At 36.1% G+C, this 17316-nt stretch overlaps 1 protein-coding gene across 15 annotated transcripts in view; it reads left to right on the top strand.

Moving 5' to 3' along the window:
- The window catches only part of LOC149797874 (exocyst complex component 1-like), a 169353-nt gene that overhangs the window by 121809 nt on the left and 30228 nt on the right, over nucleotides 1-17316 (top strand). For 14 of the 15 annotated variants that reach the window (XR_016421906.1, XR_016421905.1, XR_016421903.1 and 11 more), the window contains 4 exons: nucleotides 8077-8157; nucleotides 10959-11085; nucleotides 14410-14493; nucleotides 15729-15882. Coding sequence is in view for 7 of the 15 variants with exons in the window: in XM_089962899.1 (XP_089819025.1) it covers nucleotides 8077-8157; nucleotides 10959-11085; nucleotides 14410-14493; nucleotides 15729-15882 (446 nt within the window). In the remaining 8 variants the exon portion in view is untranslated. The remainder of the gene's footprint in view (nucleotides 1-8076; nucleotides 8158-10958; nucleotides 11086-14409; nucleotides 14494-15728; nucleotides 15883-17316) is intronic. The other variant, XR_016421907.1, reaches the window with a different exon arrangement.

Raw genomic sequence — 17316 nt, 5'->3', positions numbered from 1 at the left:
ATCTCACATGTGGTCTACATTAAAAATTATACGCGACGACTCTGTCATTGATGCTACAATGAACTATACATGAGCAAAAACGATTATCGATTACCACAATCAGAAATATCTTTTCAGAATAAAGTTTATTGTGCAAGCAGATTCCGATACATGGATTATCCGAGACAAACGTGATCCTGTCCTTGCTAATGGAAAAACAGCTGTATTAAATAAAGATTCCAAACCAGGAATGTTGACTGGGATTGACAGACCATATTACGCTCGATCGTATCCTGTGACTGCGGTTGCTTATGGAATTTATCAACTAAATGATAGACCTAACATTAATGATCTTGCCCTGATGCGATTTTCATCATTGAATTGTGTAGCCGGGCGAGTAATGGAACATTTTAAAAATGCGAAACGTGGAAATGGTCTAACTGATCTGCGACGTGAAAAAATAGCAAAGTGGGCTGAATCCGTCAAGGATACAGGAGCGTCGATAAACGATGTTGCTGAGTTATCAAGTAAATTAAAATTTCCGATGGTAGTAAAAACGTTAACGGGAGAGGTTTTATATGAATCAGTGAATAAGGGAAATGGAACACCAATTGAAATTATTGATCATAACACTCACGCTTGGACTAACGCAGTAACAGTATTTCCACGAGATCATGTCGTAAGATATTACTCGTCAGAGAACTCTTGGGGTGGAATGTTCGATGCTATCAACCAGATAAGTAAAAATGATCCCGTGTCAGTGTGGTTGTTTAAGAGTTCTGAAGATGGCGAGTATGATAAATTTGTAAGACCCAACGGCGATTTATATCGTAAAGAATCTATGCATGAAGAAATGAGAAAACTATCGGAAAAATATTCAGAAAATACTGAGCAATTATTAACTAATTGTTTTACAGTTCTGTCAGTTGCTGCCCACGCTGCGAGAGAGAGAAATTCATTGAGACCCACACGCGCTGAGTTCCTTGAAGATGTTCAGTTAAGTTGTATTGAATATGGACATGGCGGTTTGTGGAATACCGAATATAACCACAAGGATGTCATTTCCATGGACATGGTCGCATGTTATCCGGGACGTTTTCTTGGGATGGGCGAGTGTAACAAATACTTTAAAAGATTTGGTCATCCTTGCCATGAGATGGTAAGAGTATCAATTAATGGTCCATTACCCGATTTTCCCCTGACAGGATTCACTCGTGTAGTGTCGTTTGAATTTGCCGAGAATTTTCATCCGTGCTGTTATGTTTGGTTTGGCAGACACTTCTCGGAGAAACGTTGGGCACCAATAGTGTTAGTACGATATATGATCGACAATAAAATATTGATATCGTTGACGGTCAGTGAAGCAGTTATATCATATCAGAAGCAGACTTCGGTTTGGTTACAAACACCAGAGCGTATCAGTGTAGATGAGGTCATCAAAGAATAGGCGCGGGAATGCCCAAATACTCCTGTTGATGTCATCATTGATGATGCCCCTAATATTCTCAGGATTAAACTCAGCAACAGTGAATAAACCGCAAAAGATCTCGGTAGAAAAATAATTGGTAAATTTACTCAGGGTGGTTCATATGATCATAAACGGCATCACGCAAGATTGATTATAGATGATGTTGAATTAGATTTTATAATTGCTGATGCCGCTGCAAGAAATATATTTTGTAATCAGGAAGATGCTTACTTGTCTGACGGAACACGGTTGGGCACAATTGTTAGTTACACTGATGGAGAATCTCCTCAGTATACACAATTAAGATCTTCGATGCTAGCTTATGTTTCTATAAATTTGCTATCGATGATAAATAGATTTCCTCACACCGCAGTTAGAGTTGCAACAGATTCATTTTACTTGAATAAAAAATATTCAGAATTACTGGCTCATTTCACAAGCAATGATGAAATCATGGGGTTCGTGGAGAATAAAAAAGGAAATGTTACATTGTTATTGTGAATCCGCAGATGTTGCAGTTAAAGATAGTTATCACAAATCAGAATTATCAGAATTATCGTCAGAGCCATCCGTGTATGATCCAGTATCCAGACACAAAACGGTTTATTTGAATGGACCGGGGGATTCTGGCAAGACAACTCGGGTAATTGAATTATTACGACAGAGACACGATGATATGATTGTGCTAACACCAACAGACTCGCCCGGGAGATGAAACAACGAGGAGTTAATTCTTGTACTTGTCACAGCTTTTTCAAATACAGCGGCGGTGTGTGGACTCCAGATTGAATGGGGGAGAAATATGTTCCAGAGATCATCATTTGGGATGAAGTGTGCACAGTGTCATTTCTCGATTGGTTGTTATTGAAAAATACAGCTGTGATAATGTGCAGTGATCACGGTCAACCACTGCCATTTGTTGGACCATCTCCACACGATTGGTTGAAGAATTTTGTTGATTATTACTCGGAGATAACTGATGATTATAGATCTCTTGATGCAGAATTAAATGAGTTCAAGAAATTAATCAAACTGCAACCGAACAAAATTCAATGTGAAATAGCGCGTAAAATTATTTCAGAAACTTCCATGAACGACTTTTGGGAAACATGGAGACCAAATGATTTAATAGTGGCAAGTAGAAAGATAGTCAGAGACACACCTCAACAGTGATTGTTTCAGTTACATAAAGAAAACTTTCCAACACTGCCAGTGCCACCGTGTTATCAACCAGCTGATACGCGAAGACAAAATATTGATGTTGATATACCAGGACACTTGACAGAGTCAAGGAAACAGAATCTTGTGTTGAATGATATTGTCGCAGTTGTTGTCATTGTTGTTGAGGATGCTCTACATGCTGATAATTCCCCGTGGACGCTAGGATACGCGATGACAATTCACTCATCACAAGGACTGACTATCACTGACAGTTGTTTGAATCGTTGATGATCGCATTGAATGGTCGAACTTAGTTTACTTGGCAGTGTCCAGAGTCGGAAGAATATCTCAACTGCGAAGGATTATCCTAGATGAGTCAATGACTGATAAAATTAGCGACAATGACAAATGTGACAGCGATATAATAAGAAAAAAATTAGCTGGTTATAAACAAAGCGACAAAAAAAAAAAAACACGACTTTGATCTTGATGTTGAATTTATTAACACACTGAAACAACAGCAGAATAATCACTGCGCAAGCTGTAATTGTGTAATGTTATGGCAGTATTCGAGTAAACACCCAAGACAATTTACCGTAGACAGGAAAGATAACCGTCTTGGTCATACACGAGAAAATGTGATGCTGACCTGTCTTGAATGTAATCGACGTCGGGGTGCTAGTTAAGTGATCTGGGCAGTAATTGTGTGTCTTCAGGAATTACTTGTAATTGCTCACGTGCACATTGAGGAGCAGTTGAATCCAGTCTGTAGATTGTTGGTCTACCAGTAGATCTTGTTATGTTACATATCTTGTGTGTGGTAATAATACTCCATGTAGGATCAGTCGCTCTTTTTTTACCACCTTCAGGTTCACCGGGTTCATATAAATATCTCACAGTGTCATTACCCACCACTGGCTGTGTTGAAAAATCATGTTGTTGTATGGGTATATTCTTTTGGTAATTGCGCTAATGGGTTTCATGTTGGTTGTTTGAGTTATTTCATTATTTAGCGCCATTATTGCGCTTGGTAATCTTGCAACCCATTCATGAGATCTCTTGTCTTGAATGAATTCCTTCGCGTATTGATATCGAAATAACCGCTCAGCAAGTGTTCGATTAAATCGTTCAACAATTGCCTGATCACGATGAATCTCAGTATGTCCTCGTCTGATGGTGACGTTATGTTGTTTCATCAACGATGATACTGCGCCTTGAAATTCTTTGCCAGGATCAACTTGTAACAGCTTTGGCCATTGCAAGGGTCCACATTGATAAATTCGTTTAAACGCAGAAGCTACTTCAGTTGCTGTCTTTGTTGACAACGGTTCTGCTTCTTTATATCTACTTGCAACATCAACTACAGTTAGCACATACTTGCATGTTATTTGATGTCTTTGGATTTTAACGGTATCATGTGGTAGAAATAATATATCAGCTTGATGAACTTCATTGGGAACACTAACATCAAAATGTGCAAAGTGAATTTGCTTAGGTGGTGGTAGATAAATTTGCCATATTGCCTGTTTGGATAACCACTTTTTAGCAGTAACATGTGTGACTTTTGCTGCTTCGGTGAGTTTACTAATCACTGCGGTACCCCTCCAGTATCCTCTTGGGGAATAATAAATAGATTCCATTTATAAATTACCAGCACCTAGCGCTAATTTACCTTTCATTGCGGATTTTATTAACGAACTAGCTAACCTTTCCTTGAAAGATTTATCAGTGATGGAATTTAGTGCATGAATTAATTTTACATCTGCGAGATGTCGCTGCTGCAGATCCTTACTTTTATAAGCTACATCATGAGCATGACATGCTTTATCAATAGCATTTATTGGTTCCTCGCCTGGTTTTGGTTGGTCTTGGTTGTCAAGTCTGATATCAAGTTGGGTTCCAGGCCCGCAGTAACTATATCCTGGAAGATGTTTTTCTCCTGGATATTTAGCCCATGGAGTCCCTGGTAATTTTCCTAATTTTGCTGCAATATCACCTCCGTGTTGCTTTTTTTTATTTTTGACTTTGGCTTATCACCCGAGGGAATAAATTAAAAAAGTTTTGTACCGCATCGTTCACACTTACCCGTAACCGCTGATCTGTTATTTTTTGTTGTAATGGTTGTTAGATCACCTGTTGGGGTATGCGCCCTGCATTTCACACAATATAAATCCATATTCTTTTTATATATTTTCTATATGGAAATCACTGACTTTTCGGCAACAAGAAAATGAGAACCGGTTAAGCATCATCCAATGCTACCAAATTCTGTCCGAATGATTATCACGAGTCCATCTGGATTGGGTAAAACACAATTGCTACTCAGTTTGATAATGAAGTGGATGAAGTGGGGTAAGTTGTATTTGGTAGCCCCGTCTGTAGATGATCAGAGATGCTATAATGTGCTGAAAGACTTTAATGAAAACGCAAGAGAGTTAAATGAACACGGTAATGATGTTGTTGAATTTATTACTGATATTGATGAAGTGCTGTCTTTAGATGATATTGATGAATCCATTAACAATTTAGTTGTGTACGATGATGTAATGCTTGACAAACAGTCCAATCCAGCTAGAATATTTTCGCACGGAAGACAAAAACACAGATGTGATTTATGTCACTCAAAAATTAACACAAATACCATCGGTAATCAGAGAAAATTGTAATATTCTTGCTGTGTTTAATGGAGTTGGTGTGCACACGCTACGATATATTTATCAGACCTGGTGTGACAGTGATATGGATTATAATCAGCTTAGAAATTTATTTAGTCAGGCTCAGTCAACCCCGTATGGTTTTATAGCAATAAATTTACACGACCCTTGAACATGATATCATGTGGGTCTTGATAACATTTTTGGATAATAGCAGCAGAGAGGGCGCGGCTCTGAATTGTCACAGACATATCGCATATTTTCCTTCGATGTATCGCAAAGAAAAAAACTTACCAGCAATAACCGAGTAAGTCAATTTGTCATCGACTGAGTTGTCTTACGCTGGATATCGCGTTATTTTTGGGGTTTTTTTTGCGATTTCCCAGGAAGGCTTATTTTGCGAAAATACAAGTGAACCAATTAGAGCCTGTCCACCCTCTCTGCAGCTGCAAGTGAGTGCTGCTTTTGCATTTATACACTGGCAGAAAACTTGCAAAATATAAATTTGGAATCAAATCTAATGTATGGAAAAGGTACAACACAAATTTAGTTAAAACTTATACATGTATTGCATCTAACACAATGTTTATAAAGGAAAAGAAAAATGTTAATACAACTATTGGTCATCATTACTTGCATGAAAACAGAAGCAATATAATTGCTAGTAAACAACATTGAGGAATACTTCACTTAGCATGGGTAGTATTTAATTTACCGATAATGTTGAATTATTAAAATCCAAATGACTAGATACAAGAAATTGTATAATAAATATGTCATGACTGATAAACACAGTGCAACCATATATGCATTTCTGAATGGGAATAGAGGCATGAAAACTTTAAAATATATGAATTTACAGTATTTTGAAGAGTTTCCAACATTACTCCTTGATTCATCGAATTTGAATGGCACACTTATAAGATGATACCTACTTTGCATGAATACAGTTGTCAGTAAAAGCAACTTTATGCAAGTATATACAGTATGTCAAAGTTCACAAACCTCTCATTGATATGGCTCATTCACTTGGAAGAATCTGTTTAGCTGACCTTGAGTGACTAACAGATAAATAAGCCATCAACAATTTGGTCCAACAATAGTGTGTTGGAATACAAGGTCTGAAAAAAATAAAGACCACAACAGCAAGAAAGTCACATAAATATCAACAATTTTCACTAAATAATGATTGCAACATAAATTAAATACCTTTACATTAAATACTAGATGGATAGTCAATATAATGGTCAATCTAATCCACATGATATTACTTTGGGTCTTTGAGTTGTATTGGGCTTGATGAATGTCTTATCCAACCATATTGACCTAGTGGGTGTAATGGGAATGGGTTGGAAAGAGTCTCTTCCATTATATATATATAGTTTATTGACTGGAAAGATGCTGTGATTGCTGGTTTTGAGAGAGTTTTGTAGGTTACTGCATTTGTATGGGAAAATATGAGTTTTACGGATGATATACTGCACGACCTTGGGAGTGCAGTATATCCATCCGACAAACGAGTTCATATTTTCCCTTACAAATGCAGTAACCTTTTTATTATATGCTCATTTTCTTGTTCTACCTAAGGCTTAGTTATATAAACAAAAATAAATTTCAAGAAACAAAGTAACTGAATTTATGCTGTATTCCAAACTAAATACACAAACGCAGATTCATCAGTACACAAGAACAACACTATTAATGTGCAAATAACTCTGCCCATATAAATTTGAATTTAGTCACACGATAGACAGCACTTTGGAAAGAAAATGGCATTTGGGTCTACTTAAAATTGAAATTTAGAATTATGAATGAGTGTACATTTGCAACACTTTTCATTTGGTCTGGAATGAATAGATTTTGGTATTTTTGTCGATTTTACGAAATTTCATGATTACGGACTGGGTTTATCTGTGCCAGTTCTATATGAAGTACATCTGATTTCAGCTGCAGAGCAACGTGTTGACATCTGCAAGTGTGTTTCTGTTCCGTCATTGAATGTTTGAAATCATAATGTGCGCAAAATATGAATTCTTTCAATAGTAATTTTCAAAAAGATGCTATGGAAAATAATGTTCATTTCATTTTGAGTGCAGTAAGGAGGATGTAATTGCACTTGGAATGTAGTTGAAATTACATTTTTGAAATGTGTAATCAAGCTTTAGAACCCATGACATAGCTCATGTAATTCAGATTTGCAAAACTAAGAAAGTACATTTTGAGGAAATTCAGGATGTAAAACTGTAAGTATATTTTTTGCCATTCTTATTACCAGCTAAAGAAGACAGTTTATGCCTTGTCACTTGCATGTTATTTGTAGGGACCCTGTCTGGTGTTTATTGCTAGCCTAAATCCAAAATATTGTATCAAAAAAGTTAAAGTGGATTGTGGCAATGCAGCTGGTATGTGGCAGTCCATGAAACATCTGCTTTAGTTCATTCAGAAACAAATTTAATCAATCAAAATGTAGAGGGTCTACTATGTGAGTGTACATGATTTGTTTACAGAGTAGTTCCTAATACACTATTGGGCACACATGAGTGCAATATGAAGTGCATGTAGTGCAATATTATAAAATACTGCACGATTCTGACAATGTAAAGTTAATGGAGAAAAAAATTAGCATATAATAATAGAGCTTCTTTTCTAATAGTAATGTGATGAGTAAATATTCTTAGAAAAACAGTTTACTAAAAAACTTAGCTTTCTCCACTGACATTAATATAGTGATCATTTTCTTTTCCAAACTGTCATATTAACATTTTTGTATTTCATGAAAATTATGTTTATCTATTACAATTGTTATCATTTCAGAAATATGCTGGGAGCATTATTTCCAACCCTTCAGGCTGATATAGATGATTTTATTTCGTTTGCTGACAAATTAGATGGCTTGTAAGTTGTTATTCAAGTTCATAAATTGAAAACCAATTGCTGCCTGCACCAATGTTTTGTTGTTTTGAAAAGTTGATGGATAGTTGTGGTTGAATATTCCATTGCCAAAAATTTTGAACCCTTAAGATATTTATGCTCTGAGCATGGAGAAATTGCTAATGATCATGGCAGAATTTGTTTTGTGCAAGTGTCAGTTTATTTTATAAGTAAGCCAGTCTTGGTTTACTTTATAAGTGAGGCCAAATTAATATTTTTAGTATAACTTCAACAGCTCAATGCCCACCTAGCATCCATGTGCATGTCCTTACATAACTCTGTCCACAGGCTAGGAAAACCTCAGTTTTTTTTATATCTCACTTTCCTAAATAAAAGGAAGATTGAATGAAAGAAAGGGGGAGTCTTGTTTTCAACTAATTTTGAAATGTATGTCTGTAGATATGTATTGCCAATAATGGCACATATGATGAACATGCAGATGTCTCAGTGTAACATTTGATACTTGCTGACCTTTTTGTGCTATTTATATTTAAACAAAACTTAAGGCAAGCTTTACTGTTTCTTCTTCAAATACATTAATCAATCATAAAACCTTAGGAGAACTACCACTACCTTGCAAATTCGGCCCTCCCAGAGACTACTTTTAGCTCAAGGAAGCCACACTCCATATGCATGGATCAGATGGCATTTGTTTACACTTTGGATTAAGTGCACAATACTGTTAATGTAATTAGCTGTGGGACTTTTATTTTCCTGGGTTATCTTCAAACTGACAAAAACATACCTTAAAATTCCACACAGAACACCAAAGGCATACATGGAGTCATCCACACAGAACACCTAAGGCATACATGGAGTCATCCACACAGAGCACCTAAGGCATGCATGGAATCATCCACACAGAACACCTAAGGCATACATGGAGTCAATCTCAAGCTAAGAACACGACCTCGGTCCTCTACCACTCTGCTTAACGTCCCAGTGGATGAGTATGCTAACAAGCCAGAGGAGCCCACCCACTATCATTATTTCGGGACACCAGTGGTGCATATCTCCTCCAGGAACGATATCTACATATCAGTAGTTCAGGAGAGGATGGCTAATGTGAACGGTTTTCATTAGGCGCAAGAATACTTAAGAGGTTAGAGAGTTCTCATTCTGTCTGACATATCTACAGTGGTGACTTTTCTCAACAACCAGGATTATCTCTAGATTACAGTGTTGGTTTATCTCCAGCAACAAGGAGGATCCCAGTCCCAGGCCGTTGCATCATGGTGTGGAACTTTTCTCTAGCCTAGCATTTGAATGGACTTGTTCTCTAACCATCATCATTCAGGCTGTGGGATGGAGATCAGAGTACACATTTTCTAGCTTTTATCTCCGAGATTTGTTATCCCAAAGGGCCCAGTTCGATCTGGTAGGACCTATATACGCAGCCCAACAGGTCACATTTCTAGGTCAATAGACAGCTTCTTAAGACATGGCTTTACGACTTTGCTGGATTTGCATGGGAATTTTTTTCTCCCTTTTTGAAGCCATACCCTGACAAATGGAGTCTCCTCCAGTCTGGCTACTTAGAACCTATTTCTCATACCTATGGGAATCAGAGATTTTATCTCCAAGATAAGAGGTTGTACCTCCCTCCACCTCTTATTCTCCTTAGGTAATATGATTGGGTAATGTATTTGAAGAAGAAACCAATTTTTTATAGTAAAATATGTTTCTTCAAAAATTCTTACCCAATCATAATACACATACACCCTCCCAGTCTCCCCGCAGTTACATCCATACCAAGCGTGCCTTCCACTCCAGTAATAACTAAGATATCCTTACGCCATGCCGCCAAGTCTTGTGTGTTATGGGAGATCACTCTGCCTGACCACCAATGGGTTGGCAGACAACTTTTAGCTCTCTTGAGCTAAAAGTAGTATCTGGAATGGCTTGATTTTTGAGGCAGTGGTAGCTCTCCTAAGGTATTGTGATTGGGTAAGTATTTTCGAAAAACATATTTTGCTCTAAGCAATTGGTGTCATCATAATTCATTACTATTGTTGGTTCTTGCTCTTTATTCATTTGAAAACAGTATTTTAGAATATTTTATTGTAAAAATTAACCATGTCAAAACTTAACATGTCATTGATTTCATATGAAACAAATATTCTGCACGTCTGCATCAAAACTAGTACAAAATTACATGATCATGTTTATCCCATCTCCTTTGTAATGCTAATCTAAATGCGGGGCATTGAAATGATAGATCATGAAAATATTGATATTCATAATAAATATTACTAAATCCTTTATGCTAATGAAGGAAGGTAATTTGTATATCTGCTATCACATGCACAATCTCTTGCAATTTTCCTGCAATCTAATGCATATCACACTAGTGAACCCTGGGTGGTTGAATGGTATAAAGCGCTCCTCATTACTGATCATTGCCATCTTACCTCTGTACACATTGGTCTGACTCTCAGGTTTGACCAGTTTGGGTATGTGACAAAGCTTGCCAGTAGCTTCTTGTAGGTTAGTAGCTCTTACCAGGGTTTTCCCTGGTTTTTCCTTGTCCAGTTTTTCTGGACGCCATGCATAGCCTATTGTGTGCTGAAAAATGTAAAACCTTCAGCAGTAACAATATATCACGCTTCATGTATGGCAACACAGAATATAATTTTGTCATAATATATTAATTTTCTGTACACAGTAATGTATTATTGCATTCTAACAGCTCTAAGGAAGGTAGGTAGAATAACTTGTATCACTGCTCAGAGAATTTATAAATTATTGTTAGTTATTTTCCTCAGTAACTCCATGTACTTGCTGGTGAAGATGAGTCAGCATGTGATCAACACCCAGGATGCAGGATCTTTTCTCAGCAAGACCTTCGCTTCTAGCCTGGTCAGGATCAAAAGGAACTTTGACAGTTTTATTGTAAGCTGATTCTCTAAATTTTTAAATAATTCTGATCTTGGAAGGCTTTCTTTAACATTATGTATTATTAATACTTGTAATTTTTGGCCCATGATAGTAAGAAACCTGTTTCATATTATCAAAATATATTTTATATACTCTGATCAGTCATAACGCACAACTAAAGATACCTGTACTGACATTCGATCACACCAGCGCCTACACAAATGGTGGAATGGAAGCTATGGTTGGTGATCCATTTCTGTTTTTGTGAACATAACAGTTCTGTTAAACAAAAGGCAGTCTTACAGAAATTGGGCCTCTTGTCCATAAAACAAACTGTTTAAATCCTGATTGATCCTCTAATGATATATGTGCTTATACTTAAGTAGCTAGTATGTGTCTCAGTCTGTATAGGGTTTATTGGCACATCAGTACAATTTTGTCTGTATAGAACCGAGTAAGTTTGGGTATCCCCCAAAAGATAAAACAAATTTGAGCAAATAGTATAAATAATTTTAAAATACAAAGTTGGATATTTTGTTATTTGACCCACTCTTTTTAAAAAATTACAAGACCTTCACAGTGCCATTACAGTAGGCATCTTAGGGAAGAAAGGATTTTAAAGTTGTGTAATTTACAGGTTTATTTCTTTTTCTTCTAGGTGACATATACACAGTACATGCATATTTTTATAGAAGGATAATTTTTAATGTTTATGTTGATTTTTCAGATTTTAAAAATTTAAAAACTCCACATTTATTCTAAGTAAGCTCAATATTATAAAGACCTGTTCCCTACCCCCATACCCAAGACTCAGTGGTGTAGAAAAGGCCTGATCTACCTTCCATCATATCGTAACAGGCACCTAATGGATGCAGACTTTTTGCCCTGAGATATATCTCTTGACGATGCTCATCTAAGGCCTTAAACGTTTTAAAAGAGTGGAGTTTTTATATATATATATATATATATATATATATATATATATTTACTGCATTTTAAGGATTTGGCTCTTTATTATCCTCGTCTTTGTTTTGTATGCCTTTTTGGCAGATACACAAATCTTTTTTTATGGCACCATATACACCACTCCCTCGATAACTCGCGCACATCGGGGTCCAGAAACATCGACCGCACTATAAGCGAGGGGCGAGTTATCGAGGGACCTATAAAATAAGCCCAAAACCAATAAAGTGATTGACGACATAACGGAAAAATAAGGGGAAGTAGGCAGATTATACTGTTGAATACTCACTTTATAATCGTTCTGAGATTAACTGTTAATAAATATCTCTTCATAACGGTGTACTTTATTATTTTCTCGTAGGACAACATTAAAAATTTCAGGATAAATTACAGTATATTGAGGCGATCATCGAAAACATTATTCCATGTGGTTTCCGTTCGCTAAACATGTGTACCACTTCACACATTGTGTACTACGTCTCTAATTTTTATGTTGAATTGTATACATTCTAGTTTTATTGTTTGAGCCAAATTAGAAGTTTTTTTTATACACAAAAGATCGACTCTTTTCGAGAAACAGTGTCGATCGAACGATAGATAGATTTGAGTGCGATAGAAGTAAAATGAAAAAAAAAAACGAGTTAATCAGTACTAACATATTTAATTGGTCTACAAATTTAAAACAACGTAAATTAGAACAAGTTAATACTTGCCGTTTGTGCCACACTTGACAAAAATCAATTCACTTTTTGAAAAAATCAGTTAATTTTTTTGTGTGTGTTACTCTATGGTTTCTCTGCCGCCGAGCAAAATCCCTCAGATTTCTCAACTGCATGAACTTTACGAAGTCAACATTTTGGGTCTCCAGCCACCTTCTGGCAATATCAAAATATTTGCTTCCTGTGCAGAGGGGTGGGGGTGCAACATCTGTGTCTGCATCACTTTCAACACTTGTGTTACTCCAGTTAGAATCGTCTTCTGCTGCAAATTTGTTCGCTATAGAAATAATTATAGTTTCATCTGACATGTATTCGGCTGTAGGGCAATCACTGTCAGCACAAATCCACTCCTCCATCAAGAGAAACGCCCATCTCAGGACCATGAGTCTGTACTAATTTCTCCCAAAGAGCCTCGGCATTAATGACATCAGTTTCACTGAAACATTCGGAGTCACTATCGTCGTCGTTGTCTCTGTTACTGTTTTGCTTTACGTCAAAGGCAGCTCCAAGACCCTTAATCCAGCACCCGAGGTCTCTTGTAATCGATTTTTTTTTTAATGCAACAAACACTTCCCCAAGTTGTTGATCAAAACAAAGCCGACATGTACATGTAATTAGGTTCTCACAGAAGTATTCACGGGTTTCGATGTGACGGTCGATTTACTCTTTTCATGTTTTCAATGAACAGACTATGTTGTGATTATAATGTTTACAGTGAAACGGAATTAAAGGATTAGAACTTGACTTTCACACAGGAAGTCGTTTAATTGGTGTTTATTTCATTCTCTGTTGCCACCTGTTAACATTTACCAGAAGTTTTCATTGATCGCTATTTCACCAGACTGTTTATTTACAGTATAATGACAACTATTTATGATATCTTTAAACAGAGGTCTCGCTAGGATTTTAAAACTGGGTCTTTCTGCCTCTGAATTCAATCACTAAATATCAGTATATTTTCTCACTCGGCCATCAAGTCAAAGCCTTTGAACTAGCCGCCTAGTTGTTGCATCATGTTCTTTTTTTTTAAATGTACTCTTATGAAATAGCAACAGTACATCAAAGAGTCTTTCAGTCACTGAATTCAGTCATTGTAAATATCAGCACAACATTTTCCCACAAAGCAGGTGGCTGAAACAGGACCGGCAAATCTTTGAATTTTCCCGCGCACCTGTTACATGCGTACGGAGGACTCCCGCCTCAGTGATTTTCTGCGTCCCAGATCAAAAATTGGCGTCCAAATACGCGTAATTAAGCGTTTTCGAGATCTCTGAAATTAATTCTTTTCTAGAACTTGCAAATTTCAAAATATGGATTATATTTTTACGGGCGTTAATCACCATTTTCGATGATAAAACGAGCAATGTATCAAGGTTTAATTTATCAATTCTTATCGTAATTTTTTTTCATGTTCAGCATATGTTAAAGATATTTTAAATACATTTTCTCTGGAAAAAATCGGGAGCCAAGACATACACCGCGTTATAAGCGGGATCGCGAGTTATCCGGGCGCGAGTTATCGAGGGAGCGGTGTAGTCAGATTTTGCTGATGTGCTATTAAAACCTATGCATAAATGTGGTAATCTTCCTGCCCTTGTAGTTTGTTAAAATATTGCTGAAAATGTAATGGGTATTAAATGCTGTTCATTTATTTCAGGAAATGCAAATCAAAGCCATATCTGAAACAAAGGTTTCCAAAAAGAGCAAGTGTGGGATAATCAGCTTTGTCCACAATTTTGAGGTAAGAGGTGACATCTGTTAAGTGAGATCACTGTTACGTCAGTACATTTAATCACCGTTAGATATAAAAATGTAACTTACAGGAATATCTCTCTTTTCTCTCTCTCTCTCTCTTGCATCAGTTCATACAGGTTGATTTAAGGAATCTCCAAATAAATCCAGATTAACTGTTCTTTAATTAAAGGACAATTTTCTAATGTGAACAAGGAGTAGTTCTGACAAATGTCTATTCTTAATGTCCTTAAGGGATACTGTACCTTTCCACTACTGTAAGATTTTCCATTTTCTCATCAGATTTGGTATTGCATACTGCATTAGTATCTTGATACATAATCCATAATTTCCATTGAAATAATATGTCCGAGATGTCCATCATAAGTAAGTCTATTTGTTCAGTACTTTTGGTTTTGGTGAATAACATCTAGGTTCATGTAGATATCTAAGAACAGGGAGTTTCATGGAGAATTCTCAATCTAGAAGACATCTGTCTACAAAGGACAAAACCATACCATCATTTGATCACCATTTTAAAAACAAGTTGAACTGCAATTGGCATTGTTCAGCTCTGTTACATAGGACCAAGGATCATATTTATTTTACACATAGAAACTTAAAAATTAATATCATATTTAAACATTTTTCTACTTTTTGATTGTTAACAAATTTTAAGTTTGTCTACTTATTCTGTAAGGCACAAAGTAGACTTTGAGAAACCAATCCATGTAAATTGTAGCCCTCATTTCTTATATGTTTTTGAGTGGTCTAAATAGATTAGCATTTTAGGATATAGTCTTTCATTTTGGAATTTTATTAACTGAATGTTTGTTTCAAACTTACATGTATTCTTCTTTTTTACGTGCACAGTTTGCAGTGTATTGTAAAACCAACATAACATTCTCAGTCCCGAAATAAAAAACTTATATTCGATTCTGTCAAGCTTAGACTCAAATTTGGAAGTTGATTTGTAACAGAATTACCTCACTCTCACATGTGTTTTTTAAACACATATTGATTACTGATAGTTCCACTGCAATTATGTACCATGATATCTCACTTTGAAGAACTCTTGTGTTGTGTATGATGTCACAAATGATATGATAATGTCTACTAAGGCATAGGTGTGGTGATGGAGGTGATGAATACATTTCAAAGTCATTGCACTACATGATAATTATTTTACTAATTTTTTTCATAAATTTTTGTAAGATCCTCTTTTTTCAACACATTTTTATGTAGGAGTTTGCCAACCTGGCAGAGAGCATATTCAAGGGCTCTGACAGACATACGGATTTGGACAAGGGATACACGAAACTTGTGGCAGCCATTTTTGACAACATTGAGAGGATTGCGGAGGATCATCCAAAGACGCCAAAGGAGGTGATAAGAATGGGTTAGTTTTGAGAGGTCATAAGAATAGGTTCAGTTTTTGAATAAGTGCATGACTGTAGTTAATAATACCCTGTTATTTTTTTGGCCAATGCTTGCAGACAGAGAAATGTAGATAAGTAAAACCTGTTAAGAGATACCGCCCCTGTTGCCAACAGAAATTAGTCACCCAAGATAGGTCATCCATCATAATGGACCAGTGCAGTTTTCAAGGTCAAAGCTCAGCTGGGTTTGGAAGAAAACATACCTATAATACTGTACATATACTTTGTTCTTTATGCCTAGTTCATATGAAAATATTACATGTATTGATATAGAAAAAATACATACCAACAAAAATACATCTATCGTAAACATTACAATTTTCTTTGAAATTAATGTGTAGTCTATTGGCATTATGACATAGGAATTACAGTCTTAACAATATAGTGACACTTATTTACCCTGTCCATTAATTCTAAAGTTAGCTATGTTAATTAACACCTACTCATCCTGTGTATGAATTAGTGGTTTTGATCAGGCTTTAAAATGGTATATATATATATATATATATATATATATATATATATATATATATATCTCACATCAGGGGTCGGCAACCTTTTTTACATAGTGTGCCACTTTTTTCTGGATTAATTACAAAATGAACGAGCGCGTGCCACCAGTAAAAGAGTAACACTGTTAAAATTGAGATATTTGGCTGCCCTTTGCGTGCCACAAAAAACCTCTTGACGTGCCACCTATGGCACGCATGCCTTAGGTTGCTGACCCCTGTATCACAGTATAAAAAACGAAATGAGAAAAAACACTGTCAATCCATCCAGAAGCAAAATAAATTTACTGAGAGACAAAAACCAAAGGCTTAATTCACCAGTGACATAAAGAGATTAATTTGGTGAACAAAGACGCACTACACTGAACAGATTACAGCTGTTATGTGGGTTTCAATAACTGTAACAATAATAAAGCAACAAACAACACAGACATTTCACAGTGATAATCACAATTTTAAAACAATAATCACTTATTTAGGACAAAGACATCGACCTCATTCACCCAAGACATTATGGACTGACTCCATTAACAATGCTCTGGATCAATAAAGTGAAGCTATTTAAATAGTTTTCTAATGGTAACATTATTGGGATTATGCAATATTTGCCAAACATAAAGAAACAACACAGTTGAAGGAGTGGTTCATTGTAATGGGAACTTGCTTGACTTTGGCACTTCAGTGGCAGTTGGATGTGTACTTCAGTCTGGTTTATGGTCTGTAGCATACCATGCTGTTTGCGTGACGCATTTGTTTTAAAAAGCTGGTAACCAGACTCAGTTTATGTTTTGTTTTAAACAAACCCTACTAAGCAGTCATATTTACAGGTTAAAAAATAAAATGTTTAGCATGTTTATCTCCATTCTTGTAACACAGTCATTTATA

This window comes from Sinohyriopsis cumingii, chromosome 6 (assembly GCF_028554795.1).
Source record: "Sinohyriopsis cumingii isolate HCF-2022 chromosome 6, ASM2855479v2, whole genome shotgun sequence".
NCBI classification, from domain to species: Eukaryota; Metazoa; Mollusca; class Bivalvia; order Unionida; family Unionidae; genus Sinohyriopsis; species Sinohyriopsis cumingii.
Note: the sequence above shows the minus strand (reverse complement) of the source record. Positions and strands in the feature narration are given on the sequence as shown.